This window comes from Dermochelys coriacea, chromosome 9, assembly GCF_009764565.3.
Source record: "Dermochelys coriacea isolate rDerCor1 chromosome 9, rDerCor1.pri.v4, whole genome shotgun sequence".
Classification (NCBI taxonomy): Eukaryota; Metazoa; Chordata; order Testudines; family Dermochelyidae; genus Dermochelys; species Dermochelys coriacea.
Genome location: NC_050076.1, coordinates 28,016,711 through 28,039,754, shown reverse-complemented (window position 1 = coordinate 28,039,754; position 23,044 = coordinate 28,016,711). Strand labels below are relative to the sequence as shown.

The window sequence follows — 23,044 nt, the reverse complement described above, 5'->3', positions numbered from 1 at the left end:
TTAATATGTAGTACCACTCCTGATGAATAACCAATTTTGCTGTGAAATTAGGGTGAGAGAAATCTACATGACTGATCATGGTTCTTTCCAATGAAATGATCATAATATAACTAAGGACCAACATCTGGAGAAGAGTCAAAGCAAAGAAGACAGTTAATTGTACTGATCCTGGTTGTACAGTCCCCATATCAGGAATGGTTATAGCATGCCACAGCTCAGACAATAATACAAACAAATTAAGTTTTATGTTGAAGTAATAGTTCAGGTACAGCCTGATCTAACTCCTGTTGAAATCAATGCAAATAATTCCACTGAGTTCAAATGGGAGTTGGAGTCCTTCCTTACCTGCTTAATGTATCTAATGATGTGGAAATTTCTCTTCTAATTCCTCCTAGTACTCTGGAACCTGTAGCATACAAAAATCACTAGTATTTACACTAGATTGTATCTGTAAACTAGTATTAAGCATAATTCTGACCTGCTATAGAAGACTGTGTATTGACATGAATGTAAATTAAAAACAAAACTTGTTTTTTACTGAATTAAGTACAACCAACAGAGCAAATGCCCTGTCTTAAATGAGAATGATAGTAAACTCCTTTTTCTGGCTTCGGAGAAGGGTGATCTCCTTCCCTTCCCCACCTGAGCAGTGATTTTATACTCCAGATTACTGAGGCAAAAGTGCTCAAATTTGGGTGCCTATAGCCAGGGCCGTTCATAGGGGGGTGCGGGGCCCGGGACAAACCCCACCCCTCCAGCCCAGGCTCTGCCCCCATTCCACCCCTTCCTCCAAGCTGCCACCTCTTCCCTCCCCGCTCCCTGCCCCCACTCCCCGTCCCTATTGCACCCCTTCCCCCAAACCCCCGCCCCGCCTCTTTCTGGCTTCTGCCCCCTCCCCTTAGCGACACTGGGAGCTGGCGGGGCGGGCTGGGGCTGGGTTGCTTGCTGCTGCCGGCGCCAGGCCTCCCACTAGTCCCCCAGAACCCCGCACCCCAAAGTGTGGTGCCGCGCAAAGCACGGAGCCTGGGGCCCAGTCCATCCTATGTCTATAGCTAGGCACCTAAATCTGTAGCTAGGTATCTAAATGAAGTTAATAGAGAATGTATGTGCTCAGCACCTCTGGAAAATCAGGCTACATATTTAGGAGCGTAAATATATATTTAGGTGTCAAAGTTTAGGCATCTAAAATTGAAAATATTACTCTGACCCTGCACCCCATTTCTCAGTGCACCTCTCCTTCTTGCCCCAAGGTATTTACTTCCTTTTCCTACATGCTCCAGATCACTGCCTCCTCCCTTTTTGTGTGCACTGATTTTTCTCTTCCCTCTATATGCCCAACGCACTACAACCCCAGTCTCTAGCAAGAATCGAATTACATCATAGTTGTACCTGGGCCTGGCTGTTCCGTGGCTCCATCCTGGAGGCTGCTCTCTGATTCCGTCTCTGTGGAACTCCTGTCTTCAGATGAGCTAAGCAAGTTGAAAAGACAGTAGGTTCAGCTTACAGGGGAAAGACATCTCTGCATAGCATTATTGTCTCACTAATGACCACTGTTTATAATCAATGGCCTTATCACTAAAGGAATTCAATTTCCCTCTCTTTGCACAAAGAAAATGACACATTAGGAAGAACATTAGTGTACTCTGTCTTGTTCCCTAGTAGACATATTCATACAGTCCCTCCTCCTTCACTGGCACCTCTGCTGATCGTCTCAGCAGAGGTTCAAGGACTGAATAAGCACAAAGACTAAAATAAGGCTAACCTAGGAAAAATGGATACAGCTATGTTTATTCAATCTGGGAGTGGGGAACTGGAGGGAGGAAGACAGTAACTAAAGATAAGAAGACAATCAATGAGGACAGAACAAGTCATAACAGATGTAAAGTGCTATGCTAAGAAAGTTATCCAGGCCATTTGGTAGGTGCAACCTAGGTTACAAAATCATCTTGGCTACATTAGATGCTAGACATCTTCATATCAAGGATGGTTTTGGGGAAAAACCTCAATATTGCCATGATGCAAGGAATGATGGACTAGATGACCCACTGGCGAGCCGCATAAACACCCAATGTTTTAAGGTGATATAAGTAAGGGCGGATGAGCCATGAGGGAAGACAGTGAAAGCAAAGAAGATTCCCAAGTAGAATATTGTGCTGAATATTGTATTGCTAGCTCTAAGATCACATATGGCAACTGCATAACACTATTCAGCCCAGAATAAAGCAAATCAAAGTTATATTTCCATTTGCTTACCTGCTTCGCCCCTCATAGGATGAAGATGAAGTTTCTTTTCTATTTTCCTTGGCATCTGTTGAATGCAAATATATACAGACTAGTTGGACTGCAAGATATGCATCCGAACATGCAAGCATAACCCCCCAGTATGTGAGCTGGACCAGAGGAAAGGTAAAGAATTTTAAGGTAAGGTATTAAGGCTGTGTATACAGCATCTCCCATTCTTTTTATTGTCCCCACTGCAGGGGAGGGGGGGAGAGAAAGGCTACTCCATGTGAAGGACTCGAAGGGATAAAGTTTTGCCAAGAAGCCAGGTTCTTATAACTCTTTTGCTTAAGCTATCAACGGCATGGCCCCAACATGTGCTTTCTCCCAATTCACTCTTCAGTCACCATGCTTTACTCTAGAGCTGCTCAGAACATTTCAACACAAGTGAAATTTCCAACCAGCTCCCACCCTAGATGATGTCGTGATAAAACAAATGAGGCGATGGCTAGAGCATCAGGGGCAGAAGTCTTGTGCCCCATGTCTGAACAGAAATTGATTTGACAGGTTCTGCCATTGTGGTGCAAAAAGCAAAAAATTTATTTTTCTCCACCCTGGGCATCAACAGTATCACACAGCAGGACTGTTCAGGATAGATGATAATCTTGTTAATCTCAGCTGCCCCACTCACTTACAGAGTTAGGGTTTTCTTCTCTATGAAGAAATTTCAAATTACTTTGCAGGTAACAGCTTGGATCTGGACCGAGAGGTCTACCTCTGTGGTGACAGAGTGATGTCTTGAGGGGACAAATGCTGAGTGCTATCTTCTTGAGTTTCAGATGATGTGGGTTTGCTTTGGGTCATAACCTGTACAGGTTCTTCTTGGCTGGGTGGAAGGCTTGTGGGAAGTACTGGCTTGTTGGTTGAGACTGTCATTTTCCTACAAGGAGAGGAGTGCAGAGTGCCAGAAGTCCTTAAGGAGGCTCTTGCTAACCATTGACTCGTATCTTGTTTTTCTGTTTTGTGAGATCATTGAAAAGGAGGTGGCAGGGCAACTCTGGTACTTTCTGCAGTTCTCGTATTTCATTATCTTAATCTATCACACTTTAGACCCTATCACAGACTGGACTGCCCTTTTAAGAGGAAACTGCTCCAGCTCACCTATGCCTCATTAACAGTCACTTGATTGGGTGTGACAGAGGAACTGGTCTCTATAAAGAGTTAGAGGAATGAGGCCTCCCTGATAGAGGCTGCAATGAGATGGAGGCTTCTGGAGGATACTGTGGACTAAGGGGAAGAATTTGGGCCAGAAAGCCAGAGCAAGGTATAGAGAACCTGCAGGGACAGATCTTCTAACTAGGGGAGCTGCTTCAGCTAGGTTGGGTTGGGTGTGGTCTGCTAATGTAGGGAAGATGCTGAGATACCAGAGGAGGTTTGAGACCATATTCAGGTAGGAGGGACTGTGTCCAGCATAAGATTTTTTTGTGTTTATTTTTATGCCAATAAAACTAGTCTCTAAGCTAGTTATTGAACAGAGAAAAATCTTTCTATAAGTTATTGAGAGAGTGTGACAGGCACTCTTGACCACAAGAGGGTGCTCAGGAGGCAGCTGATGTTGTAACAGGCCCCAAAACTTGTCCATATGCACTTGTTTCTGTGGCTGACTTAGCAATGGATAAAGATTGAATATCCATGGTGCTTTCTTAAAAACTCAAAGTCCTTGATGCTTGTGACCATGAGGTTTTGCTGGCACCGCTGTGATTGCTAGTAGGGATCTTCGGGGAAAGTCCTAAAGGGTAGTTTTAGAAAATTGCTCTTCCAGCCCAAGGACTCAGAGTAGCCTGGCTCACAGAGAGTTTCCTCTGTAAATTTTTGCTGATACAGACTAACACAGCTACCCCTCTGAAACCTGTCTTTTGTAAATGTCACTGCCTCTATGGCCACTGGAAATGTTAATGAGGAGATAATGGGCTGGCTGCAGTGTGCTGGTGGCACCCACTGCTCCATCCCCACCTATCTCACCCAGCTGATGCAGCAGAAAGAATAAGTCAGGCTCTTTATGAGACAGGGCTGTAAACAAAGGGACGCTGGCTCGGGCTCAGTCTCACAAGTGGGATGATGCTGGTAAAGCGGAGATGCAGCCAGAAAATGGGAACGGCTGATCTCCCCTCTGCCTGCCCAACAAGGGACTCCTCGCTGCGGCAGGAGCGTGCTCAAGCGCCGAGGTTACTGGAGGTTAGCTCAAGGAGCGGCTGTAGCTAAAGGCCTTTTAAAAACCTGCGTCAGCTGGGAAGCCCCCGGTGGCCTGTGACCCCAGAGCACAGCGCCCTAGTTCCGCTACGGCCACCTCCGGACACACAACCCGCCGGCCGTCCTCGCTGAGGAGCGTCACGCTGGGCTGGGCCGCGCCATCCCCGTGACCCCGCGGGCCACGTACCCGTCCCTGCTCCCCGCGCGGCTGGCGGTTCTCCGGGCCCCGGCTCGGCGGACCCACCCGCGCTGCCCGCTCCCTCCATGGTGCGCCGCGGCCCCTTATGACGCCGGCGGTGGCGCGTTCTAATCGCTAGGGAGACGGCGGGGCGGGGCGCTCAGAGCCCGCCCCGCCCCGAGATTTAAAGGGGCCGGCTGCTCCCTGCGCTCTGGGGTGCCGACGCCCCGCCCCGCCCCGCCGCAGAGCCGCCGGGCGCCTCCAGGGCCGCGCGCGCCCGCAGGCCGGCTGTCGGGCACGGCCCCTGGGCTGGAGGCACGTGCACCGCGTGCGGGGGGGGGGGGGGTCTGGCTTATTCTGGGCTGTGGCAGTGGAGGTGTTTGGTCGCGGGGCGGGTGCTGCATCTCCTCCTTCGCTGTCCCGGGGCGCGGGGTCCAGGTGATCTCGCATTTGTGAAGGCGGTGGCCGTTCTCTGACCCAGCAACCCTTGGCGGTAACCAGCTGCACCCGCCCCCCCCCGGTGTTCCCGCCAAAAGAACCAGTGATGAAGTAGGTTTTAGGCCTTTAAAGAGCCCTTTGCATCTTCTGTAAGAGATCTCTGGACTGTTGGCACCTGGTTACCACCCGCGCCTTTCCCCTAGAAGTGGCGCCTTCGCGGGGGTGCTGGGCAAGGGTATGTGACGTTTGTAAATGCTTCGAAGTGTCCACCAGAGCCCGGATTTCTAAAGCTTGTGGTCTTTGCAGTATGCCCAGCATTTTGGGGAGGGGTATGGATTAGTGTTCTGGAGGAGGGGAGGGGGCTGTTTGAAAAGTTACTTGACGGTTTTCTCTGGCAGCTGGAGCCATGACTTCAATATTCATTCTGAAAATCTCCAAAGGTATGAAAAGAATCTAAATAGTCAGTATTCTAGCCTCCTGAGATACAGGTGGGGGTGGTTGTTTTAAGAGATCAGGTGGGAATTTAAAAACAGTTCAGTACAACGCAATCTAGTGTAATCTGTACTCAATCTAATGTGGCAGGTAAAATTGAGCAGAGATAATTTCACTTCAGTTTACACTAACCCAGCTTCTTGATAGCTTTGGTTTGTCAAATTTGAAAATAAAAAACTACAGGAATTCTAGTCTGCAATAAGAAAAGGAGGACTTGTGGCACCTTAGAGACTAACAAATTTATTAGAGCATAAGCTTTCGTGAGCTACAGCTCACTTCATCGGATGCATTTGGTGGGAAAAACAAAACAAAACAAAAACAAAACAAACAAAAAAACTGTCTGCAATAGGATGTCATGCTGTAGGTGGCGACTAGGGGGAGATGTTGAATAATCTTTTGTCAGACTGTTTTGTTAAACCTCTGGGACTAAACTCATCCTTGGTGTAACTCCACAAAAGTCGATGGAATTGTATGTGTGAATGCTGTAATACAAAACTCTGCTCTGGCTGGCGTTGTTGGGTAATGCTGTTAAGCTTCCTGGGGTGTGGACAACAAGGTAGTTTGCACTGTTCTTTTTGCACTCCCTTCTCGGAGACTGCCTACTTGTTAGTCTCGAGGTAGGTGGCAAATTCTTGAAGAGAGGGAGATGCCATACTGGTTGAGGGGAGCCGGAAAACAGTCTCAAAGGGAATGCGTTACAGTCTTACAACTAGAGCTGGTTGAATAATGAAACTTGTCTCAAATGTTCTTGTGAAATTTTTAGATTGGGGAAAATACAGGCAACATTTTCACAAGTTTTCAATCAGCTGTAGTTACAACTCTTAGAGGAAAGATGTTCCAATGTTTAAAACACTAGCCAGGGTTATGGGAGGCCCCAGTTCAATTCCCCGCTCTGCTATACACTTTTTGTTTCTCCCTGGGAAAGTCACTTAGACCCAGATTTTTAAATGTATTTAGGCATGTAAGGCTACATCTCCACAACCCATGATAGCAGGTCTCAGAGCCTGGGTCGACAAACTCAGTTTTGCATTAACATGCTAAAAATAGCTGTGTAAATGGTGAGAGTCAGGCTGGAGCTTGGGCTCTGAAGCCCCATCTCTAAGTTTCAGAGCCTCAGCCTGAACCATTACATACCTGTTTTTAGCACAGTAACATGAAATTGAATCTGTTGGTCCTGGGGTCTAAACATACACTCTGTCTGTCAGTGTAGACTGGAGCAGTGCCTAAATGCTTCTAAAAATCAGTGTCTTTAAGTGCCTCAGTTCTTCTGTAAAATGGGGCTAATAACATTTCCCTTCCTTACAGGGGTATTTGAGGATAAATATTAAAGACTGTGAGACCACAGAGACTATGGTGATAGGGCCCTATAAGTACATGAGAACTCTTTTCATAGAAAGGCTAACATTCTCTGTTTCTACTCATGTGATGGGTTGGATCACAGAAACCTCTTTGGGACTGCCATCTGATGTGCCTAGACTACCTCTGAGCCCGTTTTCCCTGCCAGCTTGGAACTTCAGTACCTTGCCTTGTTTGAGCCAGACAGGCTTGCCTGCTGCAAACACAGGTCCAAGTCTGAACCACATCCTCCACAAGCTGCAGGCTTAACTGAAAACAGCTTAAGAAGTGCTCCTGCTCCAGTATCCAGATACCCAGCTCCCAATGGTATCCAAACCCCAAATAAATCCATTTGACCCTGTATAAAGCTTATACAGGGTAAACTCATAAATTGGTCGCCCTCTATAACACTGATAGAGAGATATGCACAGCTGTTTGACCACCCCCCGAGTTATTAATACTTACTCTGGGTTAATAAGTAAAAAGTGATTTTAATAAATACAAAGAGTAGAATTTAAGTGGTTCCAAGTAATGACAGACAGAACAAAGCGAATTACCGAGCAAAATAAAATAAAACATGCAAGTCTACGCCTAATACTGTAAGAAAGTGATTACAGATGAAATCTCACCCTCAGATGTTCCAATAAGCTTCTTTGACAGACTAGACTCCTTTCTAGGCTGGGCCCAATCCTTTCCCCGGTACAGTCCTTGTTCCAGCTCAGGTGGTAGCTAGGGGATTTGTCATGACTGGAGTCCCCTTTGTTCTGTTCCACCTCCTTATATAGCTTTTGCACAAGGCGGGAATCCTTTGTCCCTCTCTGGGTTCCCACCCCTCCTTCTAAATGGAAAAGCACCAGGTTAAAGATGGATTTTAGTTCAGGTGACATCATCACATGTCACTGTAAGACTTCATTACCTACTTGCCAGCACACACGTATACAGGAAGACTTACAAGTAAACAGAGCCATTTACAACCAGTTGTCCTTGTTAATGGGAGCCATCAAGATTCCAAGCCACCATTAATCACCCACACTTTGCATAGTTACAGTAGGAGCTCAGAATTATATTTCATATTTCTAGTTTCAGATAAAAGGATGATACATTTATAAAAACAGGATGACCACACTCAGTAGATTTTAAACTTTGTAATGATACTTTACAAGAGACCTTTTGCATGAAGCATATTCCAGTGACATCATATTCAAACTCATTAGCATATTTTCATAACATCATATGGAGTGCACCATCACATCCCACGCTAAGCATACTATAACTGGGACTGACTGTGTGAAGTTGAACTCTTGAGATTTCTGTCTCTCTCTCTTATATTTACACACACTCACAAATCTTATATATTAAAGAATAGATTGGAAAGAAGTAAATTACATTTATTGTATCTAAGTACATTTTGCTTGCTTAGTCCTCTGTATGTACAGGGGGCACTTAGACACCAAACAGATTATCTGTGGCACTGCCTCTGAGTGTTGGTGCGTGTGATTACCTAACAGTCTTCTTCCAGACTGATGGATAACAGTCATATGGTGGACTCTTCAGTATTATTAGGAATATTCATGCATGTTACATATAACATGTTTCTCATTTATCTTATCTTTTTATTCCAACCCCTCTTTTTTAACATATAGCTAAGTCTCTTATCTGGTTAAATATGGACATTAGCTATTGTGGCAAGGCACCTTCTCAGTCTCACCAGCCTGCGCTGTTTTTAGCCTTGGTGAGATGGGTTTGGGGAAAAACAGTCCCGTTTGGCTGCACAGGGGCAGTCCGCCCTTCTCTCAGCCAGTGTTTTGGGCTTGTTTTTCTCCCTTATGGAAGGGAATACAGCTTCCTATCTTGCCACTCATCTACTGGTAACTTGACTTCTTTCCTGTTGCCCCTAGGGGAGTGTTTAAAAAGGTCTCGGGCAGCCCTTAGCTGGAATCAGATGATCCTAATTGACCTCGGGTAACTCCCTCTCAGCTGAACCTGATTGACCTGTAATCACCCCTCCCCAGTTTGATAGGGAGGGGGGGCCTTTTAACCACCTGGGAGAGTTTTCTAAACCCCTCCCCCCCAGCCATTTGTCTGAGTTTATCACACAATGGATATCAATGTTTATTTAAATTATCCTAGCAGGATCACCTTTAACTTTTTTTTAATTTAGCATATTTTTGGATTAGGAAGATGATATTTTGTTTGTCTGGTTGGTGTCCTTTTGAGGTTTAAAATGTAAATCTATATTAAGTCATTTTAAAGAAGTAACCTCTTCCCCCTACTAAACAATAATGGATCCTTTGGAGATGTTATACCTCAGAACTCTCTTGCCAATCTATGTAGTATGGGTGGATCACAATGGTAATGTGTTTATTATGTCCTAAACTGTTTGTATGCACTAGGCTGCATTGTCTTGGAACCCTGAAAAATGGTGGAGGTATTATGATGTACTATGGCAAAGATAGCAAGTACCATTAGAATGCATCTCCAATAGTTTCTCTGCAGTTTATTGAGACTAAGGCTTACTCTATCCTGGAAAAGATTTGTTGGTGTAGCTAATATAGATAGGTTTCAGAGTAGCAGCCGTGTTAGTCTGTATTCGCAAAAAGAAAAGGAGTACTTGTGGCACCTTAGAGACTAACAAATTTATTAGAGCATAAGCTTTCGTGAGCTACAGCTCACTTCATCGGATGCATCCGATGAAGTGAGCTGTAGCTCACGAAAGCTTATGCTCTAATAAATTTTAGTCTCTAAGGTGCCACAAGTACTCCTTTTCTTTTTGCTAATATAGATAGTTTCTACCAGCCGAAATGTACTTTTTTATTGTATAGCTTATACCAGTTCCCTAAACAAAATAAGTGATAGTGGCAAAAGCACCTTTTTTTGCTGGTATAACTCCATCTGCACTATCACCAAAAGCTTTATAAAATGTTTAAAAAAAAAAAAAAACCAAAACACCTCAACCTTCTATCCCCGCAACACCTCGTTAACTGACACTATCATATTGGCAAGTTTCTAGTGTAGACCTATCCTATGAAATGTTTTATGTGCAAATTTCATGGGCCTCCACACAACTCAGCGTGTGTGTGTGTGTGTGTGTACATATATATATAATCTTCTTACTATATGTTCCATTCTATGCATCCGATGAAGTGAGCTGTAGCCAACGAAAGCTTATGCTCTAATAAATTTGTTAGTTTCTAAGGTGCCACAAGTACTACAATTCTTACATGGCAGAAGATACTCATTCTGACACCCTGCCCTGATTGGAGACTCAATGACAATGTGGTTTTTTTCACGTTTTGTGGTTTCTGGGTACGTCACTGATCCCAATCTGATTGAGTTGCTGTCATCCTACCCCAGTTCACTTGCATGGCTGCTGGAACAATTTTTATAGTGGGGAAGCTGAGAGCCATTGGACCAAACTGTATATATTGGAAACCACTTCAAGCCCGGGGGTGTGACAGCACCCCTAGTTTCAGTCCCCACGGTTCATTGATCTGAAAGATGGCTTATTTTTGTTCATTTTTTCACATGGCAAATATGCATTGGCTGTGTGTGTCTTTCTTGCACAGGCAGCCAGATAACTAGCCACATCAAAGGTTCAGAGGTGAGCAGTTTTAAAAATGCAATTGGATGATGGAGGACATGGAAAAAGTTAATGTACTCAATGCTTTTTTTTGCCTCTGTCTTCACGAACAAGGTTAGCTCCTAGACTGCTGCACTGGGCAGCACAGCATGGGGAGGAGGTGACCAGCCCTCTGTGAAGAAAGAAGTGGTTCGGGACTATTTAGAAAAGCTAGACGAGCACAAGTCCATGGGGCTGGATGCTCTGCATCCGAGAGTGCTAAAGGAGTTGGCAGATGTGATTACAGAGCCATTGGCCATTATCTTTGAAAACTCATGGCGATCGGGGGGGAGGTTCCGGACGACTTGAAAAAGGCTAATGTAGTGCCCATCTTTAAAAAAGGGAAGAAGGAAGATCCTGGAAACTACAGGCCAGTCAGCCTCACCTCTGTCCCTGGAAAAATCATGGAGCAGGTCCTCAAGGAATCAATTCTGAAGCATTTAGAGGAGAGGAAAGTGATCAGGAACAGTCAGCATGGATTCACCAAGGGCATGTCATGCCTGACTAATCTAATTGCCTTCTATGACGGGATAACTGGCTCTGTGGATGAGGGGAAAGCAGTGGACGTGTTGTTCCTTGACTTTAGCAAAGCTTTTGACACGGTCTCCCACAGTATGCTTGCCAGCAAGTTAAAGAAGTATGGGCTGGATGAATGGACGATAAGGTGGATAGAATGCTGGCTAAATTGTCGGGCTCAATGGGTAGTGATCAATGGCTCCATGTCTAATTGGCAGCCAGTATCAAGTGGAGTGCCCCAAGGGTCGGTCCTCGGGTCAGTTTTGTTCAATATCTTCATAAGTGATCTGGAGGATGGTGTGGATTGCACCCTCAGCAAGTTTGCAGATGACACTAAACTGGGAGGAGAGGTAGATATGCTGGAGGGTAGGGATAGGATACAGGGGGACCTAGACAAATTAGAGGATTGGGCCAAAAGAAATCTGATGAGGTTCAACAGGACAAGGGCAGAGTCCTGCACTTAGGACGGAAGAATCTCATGCACCGCTACAGACTAGGGACTGAATGGCGAGGCAGCAGTTCTGCAGAAAAGGACCTAGGGGTTATAGTGGATGAGAAGCTGGATATGAGTCAATAGTGTGCCCTTCTTGCCAAGAAGGCCAATGGCATTTTGGGATGTATAAGTAGGGGCATTGCCAGCCGATCGAGGGATGTGATTGTTCCCCTCTATTCGACATTGGTGAGGCCTCATCTGGAGTACTGTGTCCAGTTTTGGGCCCCACATTACAAGAAGGATGTGCAAAAATTGGAAAACGTCCAGCGGAGGGCAACAAAAATGATTAGGGGACTGGAACACATGACTTATGAGGAGAGCCTGAGGGAACTGGGATTGTTTAGTCTGCAGAAGAGAAGAATGAGGGGGGATTTGATAGCTGCTTTCAACTACCTGAAAGGGGGTTCCAAAGAGGATGGATCTAGACTGTTCTCAGTGGTAGCAAATGACAGAATGAGGCATAATGATCTCAAGTTGCAGTGGGGGAGGTTTAGGTTGGATATTGGGAAAAACTTTTTCACTAGGAGGGTGGTGAAACACTGGAATGTGTTACCTAGGGAGGTGGTGGAATCTCCTTCCTTAGAAGTTTTTAAGGTCAGGCTTGACAAAGCTCCGGCTGGGATGATTTAATTGGGGATTGGTCCTGCTTTGAGCAGAGGATTGGACTAGATGACCTTCTGAGGTCTCTTCCAACCCTGATATTGTATGATTCACCAAGGGCTGTTGCTGCCACTGCAAAAAACATCCAGGATATATCTCATTAACATTTCTCCATCACAGTCAAGCCTGGCCTAGAAATTGATTACACAACATTACTGGGGCAGAGCTTTCCCTTGAAATCCATGTGTGATCACTCCACTTGCTCTGTAGAAAGCTTTATTAAATGCCAAACACTTTAATTATATCTGTGCACCATATGCAATCAGTTTTCATTTAAAAGCATTTAGTTTCTGCTGGAAAATGATTGTACAGCCCTAGCTGACAAATGATTGAGAATTTAAACACCGGCACACAGTATTCCTCTACATTAGCTCATTGCCATAAGGGAGCAACTTCAATTACCTCCAGTCAATGGAACTGTGCTATTTTGGGGTTACCTCATTACCTTTATTAGTATGGCAAGCTAACCAAGTGATGTCAAAGTTAACGCAGCAAGTATGTGTCTGAGTTGGCTGGACACAAGTAGTAGAGTTTGTTGGTGAATTCCTTACAGGGAATATCAGAAGGCTAGATTTAATGACCTGTTGTCCCCGTGAGTTTGCAGTGCTCCAGTACCCCTTCCGTTACTCTCATAACAGCAGAGGGGGTGCAACTCCACCCCAGTCAGCTCCTCTTCTGCAAACTACTCTCTTCCCTTGGTCAGCTGTACTTTCTCTTGGCCAGCACACTTCTCAATCCCCTGCTCATTTCCTGCCTGCTGCTTTCTCATAAGCTTGGCCATGGCAACCTGCTGCCTCCACTTGCTCCAGTTCGCCACACTTTCTCCTGCTCTTCAATTTCCGCACTTTCTCTGGCTCCCACTGTTGCTTACGAACCCTCAGTACAGTGCCACTATGTATCTGACGACCACCAACCCTTTGTCCAGTGAAGCTGCCGGTAATTCCCCATCACTACCAGGGTCAGAATAAGACATCAGAACTATAGGCCCATGTGTAGGGCGCCAACTCCAGGAATCAGATGATCACATGAGAATCTTAGCTTTCATTTTGAAAAATGAGTAAGCCCTCTAGCCTGCATGGGTTGTGGAAAAAAAGCTTGAAAAGGTGACCCAAATGTAACTGATGCATGGTTCTAGATAGCATGAAATAACAGCACGGAGAGATATGAACAGGGCCATCCTTTAGGATGTTAACTCCATGACCCACTGCAGCAGGAGGTCCCACCAACAGCACCCCAGCTTAGGACTTTGTGCAGCAGGACAGCCTACCCAGGCAGATACTTGCACAATAGCTGCTGGGATATTTGGAAGCTGCTCTCCTGTTACCCCATTTCTCCAAGGGAGAGAGGAGGCCCCATCATGCTATCTCTGCCTTTCTGGGAGGTTGTGGGCATTTCAAGTTGGGGTGGAGTCATGGGAGCATTTCATGGTGTGAAAGACCCTTCTGGATTGCCTTAATCTGGCCCTGACCACCACCCCAGGCTTTTCCAAATAAACACTGAGGAATGAAGCGTTCAGTCTCCTACAGCATCCCAGAGAATATGTTTGTCTGAATATGTATATCTCAGAGAATATGGGCAGTTCATAATCTATCTTATAACAGATTTTACTTCCGAAAAATCACAAGTAGGAAACCAAATATTAGTAAGGGAGAACCGTTTCAAGAACAGACACTTTAATAACCCTGGGTTCACAACTTGCACTGAGGAAAGTGTTTGGAACCCATCTGTAGGCCTGGCTGTTTTCCTCATCTGCTCAGATAGTTTAAATTCCAATCCACATGCATCATTGCTGAGAAAGTTGCAAAATTCCTTGCCCAAGCAGTAGGTTGCACTCAGTTGTTGTTAAAGGAGCAACTTCCATGATATGATCAAAAGGTAATGTATGTCCATTGGCACCTCAGTGTAAGTGTCCCCACAGAGATGTAGAAACACCATTCTGGGAATTGACTAAGAAGGACAGGTGCAATCCAGAAGGACCACTTGCTAGGACATTCTGTGTGACTGTGAATGAGGTAGCTTCTGGAATGTTGAGTAGCTATTCTTGGTACCTGTCTCACCCTTTAGAGGGGGCTTGAAACAACCCTGGGCGATTTAGGAAATTGGTGTTTGTACCTGGGCAATGATGCTTAAGCTACTACAAAGAGACTACCCAAGAACAGGCACACAGGAGTAAAATAATACATTCAAAGAGGGGGAAATGGCTGACGGCAGCAGCTGCTTTGGAATCATTAGTGGCAGTGCACAGTTGCTATTCAATCTCTCCTATTTGTATCGTGAAAAATTCGGAACAGTGTTAAGAGCATGAGCAGTGTTGTCAGATTATGTAAGTGTATCCACATTTTCCTGTTTTAAAATCACACTGCTTATCAAATCAGATAAATGACTTGCTAAGGACTCACTTGTCATATTCTAGAAGGGTTGGTGTAAGCAGGCATTTCTCAGTCATTTCCCCTCCCGCTTTCCTTCCCCTCATGTGAGGCCTGAATTTGGGTTGTGAGTACAGAGTTGGCAGTGAGTATGATTTGATGGGAGGCACCTGGAGACTGAAGTGCTGTGAAAAGTAATTCTGCATAAAGCCTTCCCCCAGAGCCATGATAGAAGACAAGTGAAGAAAATTCATACAATCCAGATCATCAAAACTAAAAAAAATTCTTAACTTAATTAAAATAAGTATGTTTAAGTATAATGATCAAAGAACTTGTCCAGTAATTTGGGTCCATAAAACCCACTTTTGTAAATAGAGCAAAAACAATTAATATCCCTAAAAGCTAGTTTCAGGCCTATGCACAGCTTCACAGACCATACAGGCGATGTTGGTGCACTGTCAGAGATAAATTGGATCCCTATTTCTTTCTGCTTATGTAAGTGGCTTGAGGCAGGTTCTGCACTTTGTTTGCTGCACTTAGTACAGTGGGGGGCCTTGATCCTGGCTAAAGGCTCTTGAAACTATTGTAACAAAAATAACAACTAGAAATATGGGGCAGGGGAAGGGGTGCCTACTAAATAAAAAAGGATTTTGTTCTGAGAGGCCAAAAAACCTTAAAACAAATCTCAACCCCTTGTCCCCCACAATCCAGCACCATTTAATGGTTGGACTCTAAGTAACCAAAACAAAGAAATTCAGTCTTCCCTTGAGGGCCTGACCTGCAATTAGCTCAGCTAAACCAATTTAAAAACCAGTTAAGGGCATATGCTGAGATTTTTTTTTTGAAGCCCCCTAGGATGCCCAATTCCCATTAATTTCAATAGGAGATTTGGACATCCAATTCCCATGAGGTTATGAAAATCTGTTAATGTAGACCCCATTTTAGGGGTGGGGCGGTTTAACGCAGCATCACGTTTTTTACTGAACCTAGTGGTCTCAAAGCCAATTCAGTATAAAAAGCTCTACACAACAATTTGAACCAGCTTTGAGATCTGGGTAGTTGAATCAGGTGGGGTTTTTTATTTTTTTTTATTGATTTTTCATAAAGAAAGAGACAATGAAAAAACACAAAACTGTAAATAGCCTACAGCTTGTCTATGTTTCCAAATACCACATGCTTCACAGGGTTGCTAATAGAATTACAAAGTTTGGTCTAGCAGCTTTGACAAGTTGTAAGACAACACTACACAGACATGTTAGGGTGGGGGTAATAGTAATAAAATAGGCATACATGAATAAGGAGGGGAAAAGAGGCAGAGTTAGATGGAATGAAGGTCTAGTATTCTCTTCTTTTTTTATCCAAATGTATCTAGAACTAGTTTTAAACCACTTAGAAAATGTCCCCAAAGTAGGCAGGCCCTAAGTGACATCTAAGGCCTGGTCTACACTATGGAGTTTAGTTGAATTTAGCTGCATTAGGTCAAATTAAAAATGACTGCGTTCACACAACCAACCGTGTTCCATCAACCTAAAGGGCTCTTAAAATTGACTTCTGTACTCCTCCCGGACGAGGGGAGTAGCGCTAAAATCGACTTTGCTGGGTTGAATTTGGGGTAGTGCGGACGCAAATCAACGGTATTGACCTCCAGGAGCTATCCCAGAGTGCTCCATTGTGACTGCTCTGGACAGCACTTTGAACTCCGATGCATTAGCCAGGTACATAGGAAAAGCCCTGGGAACTTTTGAATTTCATTTCCTGTTTCATCAGTGTGGTGAGCTCAGCACCACTCAGCAGCACAGGAGACCATGCAGTCCCCCCAGAATCATAGAGCGTAGAATGTTTTTATGCTCCCCCTATCATCTCTGTCCCTGAGGTTATTGCAGATTAGAAGGTGAAAAAAATGCACTTGCAATTACATGTTTTCTGAGCTCATGCAGTCCTCCCGCACTGATAAGGCACAGCTTAATGCATGGAGGCATTCAGTAGCAGAGGCCAGGAAAGAATTAAGTGAGCACGAAGAGTGGAGCAGGATGCGATGCTGAGGCTAATGGGGAAGCAAACGGACATGATGAAGCATCTATTGGAGCTGCAGGAAAGCCAACAAGAGCACAGACCCCCTGCTGCATTCACTGTATAACTGCCTACCCTCCTCCCCATGTTCCATAGCCTCCTCACCCAGATGCCCAAGAACACGGGGGGTGGGAGGAAGCTCCAGGCACCCAGCCACTCCACTCCAGAGGATGGCCCAAGCAACAGAAGGCTGCCATTCAAACAGTTTGATTTTTAGCGTGGCTACAGTAAGAAATGTGGCCTCTTCTTTCCCACTTCCCCCACCCACCCGGGCTACCTTGTCTGTTATCTCTCTTTTTTAATTAATAAAGAAAGAATGCATTGTTTCAAAACAATAATTGCTTTATTTTGAAGGGGGGAGGGTGGTTAGCTTACAGGGAATTAAAATCAACAAAAGGGGCGGGTTTGTGCTCTTCTAATCACCTTGGCTGCTGGTGTCTGGCTGTTCCAAATCGGATGCCAGGTGATTTGTCTCAACCTCCCACCCCACCATAAATGTCTCCCCCTTATTCTCACTGATATTATGACACACACATCAAGCAGCAATAACAATGAGAATGTTGGTTGCACTGAGGTCTGACCTAGTCAGCAAACAGCACCAGAGAGCTTTTAAACGTCCAAAGACACATTCTACCACGATTTTGCACTTGCTCAGCCTATAGTTGAACTGCTCTTTACTACTGTCTACGTTTCATGAGCCATGGGAGCAAGGGGTAGGCTGGGGTAGGGGCGACCGCGCGGTGCTGCCGGCTGGGAGAGCAGCCTGAGGCAGAAGCCTCCAGCTCACATGATATTCCAGGCAGGACTGAATCTCCATGAGATGAAACTTAAATAAGAGAATGACTTGGAGTCTCTGGCTCCCATTCGGTGCTCTAAGAGGAGAATAGCCATGTCTGTCCAGGCGCCCCTGATCGACCTCACTGAGGTCTGCCAGGAGCAGTCAGGGGATGTACGATGGCTATCAGTCCTACTACACCATCTGCCACGAAGGCAAGGAGCTCCTGCTGTGTAGCAGTGCAGTATCACGTCTGCCAGCAGCACCCAGGAGACATAGGGTGACGGTGAGCTGAGCAGGCTCCATGCTTGCCATGGTATGGTGTCTGCATGGGTAACCCAGGAAAAAAGGCATGAAACGATTGTCTGCCATTGCTTTCACGGAGGGAGGGAGGGGGGGGCCTAACGACATGTACCCAAAACCACCCGTGACAATGTTTTTGCCCCATCAGGCATTGGAAGCTTAACCCAGAATTCCAATGGGCAGTGGAGATTGTGGGAACTATGGGCTAGCTACTCACAGTGCACTGCTCTGTAAATCAATGCTAGCCACGGTAATGAGGACGCACTTCGCTGACTTAATGCGCTTAGTGTGGACATATGCAATCGACTGTTTAAAATCAGTTTCTAAAAATCGACTTCTATAAAATCAATCTAATTTCCTAGTGTAGATATACCCTAAATATTGCTTCAATTGGAGAGTGCTAAGTGGTTTAAGTTTAAATCAATACCCATACACAAAATAGTACTTATTTAGAGTTAAGGTTGTTAGTTCTTTGCTTGTTACATTAGGTATGATGTCCAAGCAGTTACATCATTTAAAACTCCATCTGCCCTCCATTCATTTGTTCTCTTTCTAAACCTCCACCACACCTCCCTTGCAACCACAGCCCACCCTCATCATAAACAGACATGCAGTCTTAACTCTGACCACGTGGTTAGATGTTACTGTATTCTGTACAGCGACGTGTGGTGTCAGATAATAAACAGCAGTTGCCAGTGGTTTTCCTGTAATGTTTAGGAAAACTTATGTGAATGGATATCTATGTATGTTGTAAATTTGATAGATGTAGAAATTACAGGTTCTGGGATACACATTAGTAATTATAATTGGGATTAAGGCTATTTTATTGATTCAAGATGAAGAAACTGTGATATAGGGTAGGGGAGACCTGATTGGGAGGGAGGGATGAGGTAGTAAGGAGGAATATGAGGAAAATCAGTGGGGGCATGGCAGTTGTGTTAGCAATTTGGAAATGGCACACATTTATAGGGGGGAATTATGGATTACAAGGGGAGTTTGTGCTAGCAGAAGGGAGGTACATTTCTGATGTGTACATGCAAAAGTAACACTTACCCCATTAGGTAGCCCAAAGTTCCATAAATAAAGTCACTAATGCAGAGTTTACTTTGATACCTTATTGGCATTAAGGCAACCTCAAAGGTAAAATAGAATCAAACCTGCAAGAGATTTTCCCCTAGAGAATCACAGCCTAGAAAACCACTGCTCATTTAGAGCTCCTTCCTTGGAAGCACTGGTTACAGTAGTGAAGTAGTAACAATTACCAGTAATTACTTTTTATTGAGCCTCATTAGAATTCCTTCATGGCTTTGGGGTCATAATTTTGATCAATTTGATAATAATTATTGAATCACTGCAATGTCCTAAATTCACTACTGTATTATCAATATGCTGTCTGCTAATGATGCCAAGTTCCATGTTCAGCTTCAATATAAATGGAACATGCATTTCCTCACAAAATAATCAGAGTCTCCTGGATATGGTAAAAATGGCCACCAACCAAGCTGAAAATACACTTAGAAGACCAGCTGCAATGCTTTAAAAAAAACCTCTTAATGAACTCCTCACTAACAGAATACAACACATAGAAGAGTTGAGGATAAGAGGTTTGTACAGTATGATGAGCTTCACTGCAACAGTCGTCAATTAGCTCGACTTCACTTGAACCAGCCTCGCTGGAGTGAGTGATTGTACTGCAAAACAACACTTGGCCTACACAGAGTGACGAGGTTAGCAGCTGTTCCATTCCCATTGCATTACTATCTAGTGTCAGCAGCACTTGAGCTTCAATCTCCCCTCTTCCACAGGCCAGCAAGCTGGATCTTAAATCTCTTGAACTAGAATGTGTGTGTGGATGGGAAATGGGTTGCTATAAAACTTGATTTATAGCTCAAGCTAACAATGAAGGGAAGACAAGCCCATATACATGCTAAACATTAGACACATATACGTTGACTTGTTACAAATAAAAACACCATATGAAAAGTTTTACATGAATTTAATTATTATTCACCCTCTAAGACAGAGGTGGGCAAACTACAGCCCACGGGACCATCCTGCCCGGCCCCTGAGCTCCTTGCCCGGGAGGCTAGCCTCTGGCTCCTCCCCTGCTGTTCCCCTACAGCCAAGCCGCTGTGAGGACAGTGCTCTGGGCGGCAGGGCCGTATGCTCATGCAGGGCAGAGCGGCAGCACGTCTGGTTCTGGCTGGGCGGTGTGGTGGCCAAATATGCTGCTCTGAGCGGCATGGTAAGGGGGCCAGGGAGTTGCATATGGGGCAGGGAGTCCCAGGGAGCAGTCAGGGGACATGGGGCAGTTGGATAGGGTGGAGGTTCGGTGGCGGGGGGGGACGGTCAGGGGATGGGGACCAGGGGGTGGTTGGATAGGGCAGAGGTTCTGGGGGGGGGCAGTCAGGGGACAAGGAGCAGGGAGGGTTGGATGGGTCGAGGGTTCTGAGGGGGACAGTTAAGGGGCAGGAAGTTGGAGGGGTCAGATGGGGCAGGGGCCAGGCTGTTTGGGGAACCACAGCCTTCCCTACCCGGCCCTCCATACAGTTTCGCACCCCAATGTGGCCCTTAGGCCAAAAGGTTTGCCCACCCCTGCTCTAAGAGATGAATTCACGACAGTGTGGATCTGACTGATTACCGAAGTCTGACATCTCTTTATCTATTGTTTTAGGTGACTGCGATAGGATCAGCTCTGACAGGAGATACCAAAGAACCTGAATTCAGAACTTGGCAAGTAAGTGAATGAAAACTACTTTTAAAATTATATGGTTTTGAAATGTAAGTTTCTTAGTAATTTAAGACTGTTTAAATCAGGGGTGGCTCTTCAGAAGTTAATATACGGCTCCTTGTATAGGCACCGACTCTGAGGCTGGAGCTATAGGTGCCAACTTTCCAATGTGCTGGGGGGTGCTCACTGCTCAACCCCTGGCTCTGCTACAGGCCTTGCCCCCACTCCACCCCTTTCTACCCCCTTGTTTGAGCCTGCCTTCTCCTTCCCCACCCCCAGAGTCTCCCGCATGCCACGAAATAGCTGATTGGAAGGTGCGGGGAGAGAAGGGGAGGCGCTGACTGGCGGGGCTGCTGGTGGGTGGGAGGCGCTGCCCCTTCTCAGGCTCAGGTTAGCTACCCCTGGTTTAAATATCAATTTATAAAAGTTAGCCATTATTTGTTTTTAGGCAGCACCTTTCATATGATTATCAATTGCTTTACAAACACTACTTAAGCCCCATAACAAAAAGACACAAGCATTATTCCTATTTAAAGATGGGGAAACTGAGGCACAGGGAGGCTAAATGACTTGCCTATGTGCACACAGCATAACCATGGCACAGCCAAGAATGGACCATAGAATTCTGGCTCCTTGTTTACTGCTTTAGTTTCTACACGTTTGTAGTGGGAAGCCAATCCCTACAAGTCTTCAACTCATTTTGTCTTTAAAATGGAAATAATTCCATTTCAGGGGGAGTTGCCAGCAGGATAAGGGTTAAACTAAAAAAAAAAAAAAAGCTTCATAAGCAGATAGATACTCTGTTACCAGTATTATCTTCTGCTGCTGGAATTAACTAACTCTTTAAGAATATGCCATAGTGGAAAAGCAAGTATGATCAGTTTTGTTGGTCTGTAAAATATTTCTCTGTCAGTTGTCAAAATGCTGGACAGACAAGTAGTTTGATCAGAGATGTCCGAAGATGTAGTTCTAGAACTTGTTTCCAATTCCATACTACATAGCTTCTCTTCTTATTGGTCACTTTAATAAAAAGTTCACTTGGCTTCCGTGGGGTTATCCAATATACTCCAGAACAGGACATGATCTTGCACCTGTGCTACTTTCTTTTTCGTTGATGCACTACTGCATGGCTAATGTGTTCTTTTTGTAATCCTGAGCTATAGTCATCAGAGAGTCACACTGGTAAAACGGTCTCCAAGAGTATGTTTCAGGTTTGCTTCCTTAAGAAGTTAATCTGATTTTTGGATCAAGTATCAACTATCTGAGTTTATTGTCTAAATGGATTACACTTCTAACTTCTTGGCAACAGGGGTTATGTATTCTGTATTCAAAGCAATAGATACAGCAAAACACCAAAACCAGGCACCGTAAAATCCAGAGTGAAAGGACCTCCCCTACAACTAATTTAACAAGAACTAAATGATGTCTCAAGTCTTAACTATGTGAGTAAATCTGTATACCAAGTCTTAATAAAATATACTTAATTCCAGTGAACCTTCATTTCTCCAGCAGAGGTATTAAATCATCTACCATGAATTGTGCAGTGTGATTTACAAACAGTGTTAGGGAAATCTAATCTGGATTCATGAATACTGTTACAAACCAGGACTTCGTTTTCACTTTACATTTTAGTTCTGTTTAAATTATTATTGTGATTTTGTCATGCTTAAACTAAGGGCCTTCTGCAACAAAATTTGGAAAACATGCCATTTTTCATTGTAAGCATTGCTAGGCTATTGGGATGTGAATTGCTTTTGAGAATTCTTGGTTAACTGGTCCTATGCAGAGCCTAGGCATTACCTTCTGAAGACCCAGAGCCTAAGTCTGATCTTGTGTCAGCAGTGTAAATCAGTTCGATGAAGTCACTGCAGTTATGGAGTTATTGGAGTCATGAGTTGAAGTCATTGGAGTTATGCTAGTGTGAGATCCACTAATAGGATCCTGAACTATAGTGTGTCATTAGATAATAGTTCCAGGGAGTTCTTTGCATGATCTCACAAACCCTCAACTACAAAACAAACTAATTCATTTCCTACTATTGGTTCTGGTGGATTATTTGGGAGTACTATCTTGCATTCTCAAGAAGTTGTACAGGAGCCCCCCTCCCCATATGAACTAGATCACAGAAAGGAAGGAAACATTTTGCCTGGAATATCAGATTCTTCTTCCATTTTGGAGCACATAGTATATTGTCCCATATGGTCACAGACACTGCTACTCTGTTAAAGGGAAGTCAGCTTTCTACTATTCTCTAAGAAGGTGATGTGCTAGATCTCAGACCCTTTCTGGAGGAAGAAGCAGCATGTGTAAAGACCTAAATCTGCTTATTTTCTGTTTTTTCCTCTATATAGCCTAACTGGATAATAAAACTGTCGTCCCAATCCTGCAAACCTTCTACATGTGGAATTCTCACTGATGTCTATGGAAGTTCTGCATGTGGAGAGCTTACAGAATCATGCCATAATGTGGTATCCTTTCCTCTGATTTGATTTAGATTAAAAGTTGATGTAAATTACACTTAAGAGTGAGAATGTGGTCTCAATTCACAATAGCACAAGAGAAAATTTACATGTACAGAGAGTAAAACAACTTTGAAAA

At 44.6% G+C, this 23,044-nt stretch overlaps 1 protein-coding gene and 1 long non-coding RNA gene across 4 annotated transcripts in view; one reads left to right on the top strand and one right to left on the bottom strand.

Moving 5' to 3' along the window:
* Positions 1–4,768, bottom strand: part of ERICH6 (glutamate rich 6) — a 40,070-nt gene extending 35,302 nt beyond the window's left edge. For both annotated transcript variants that reach the window (XM_038415371.2, XM_038415373.2), the window contains exons 1-4: positions 4,658–4,768; positions 2,254–2,308; positions 1,390–1,469; positions 346–406 (exon numbers count right to left, since the gene is read on the bottom strand). In XM_038415371.2, the coding sequence (XP_038271299.1) occupies positions 346–406; positions 1,390–1,469; positions 2,254–2,308; positions 4,658–4,736 (275 nt within the window). In that variant the 5' untranslated portion in view covers positions 4,737–4,768. The remainder of the gene's footprint in view (positions 1–345; positions 407–1,389; positions 1,470–2,253; positions 2,309–4,657) is intronic.
* Positions 3,474–22,969, top strand: LOC119861026. Of its 2 annotated transcripts, none has more exons than XR_005294746.2 (4): positions 3,474–3,544; positions 20,390–20,452; positions 21,756–21,888; positions 22,798–22,969. It is a non-coding gene; the product is annotated as an uncharacterized LOC119861026 (long non-coding RNA). The 2 variants fall into 2 exon arrangements; XR_005294747.2 differs by lacking the exon at positions 3,474–3,544 and adding an exon at positions 4,917–5,197.
* Positions 22,970–23,044: the final 75 nt, after the last annotated feature.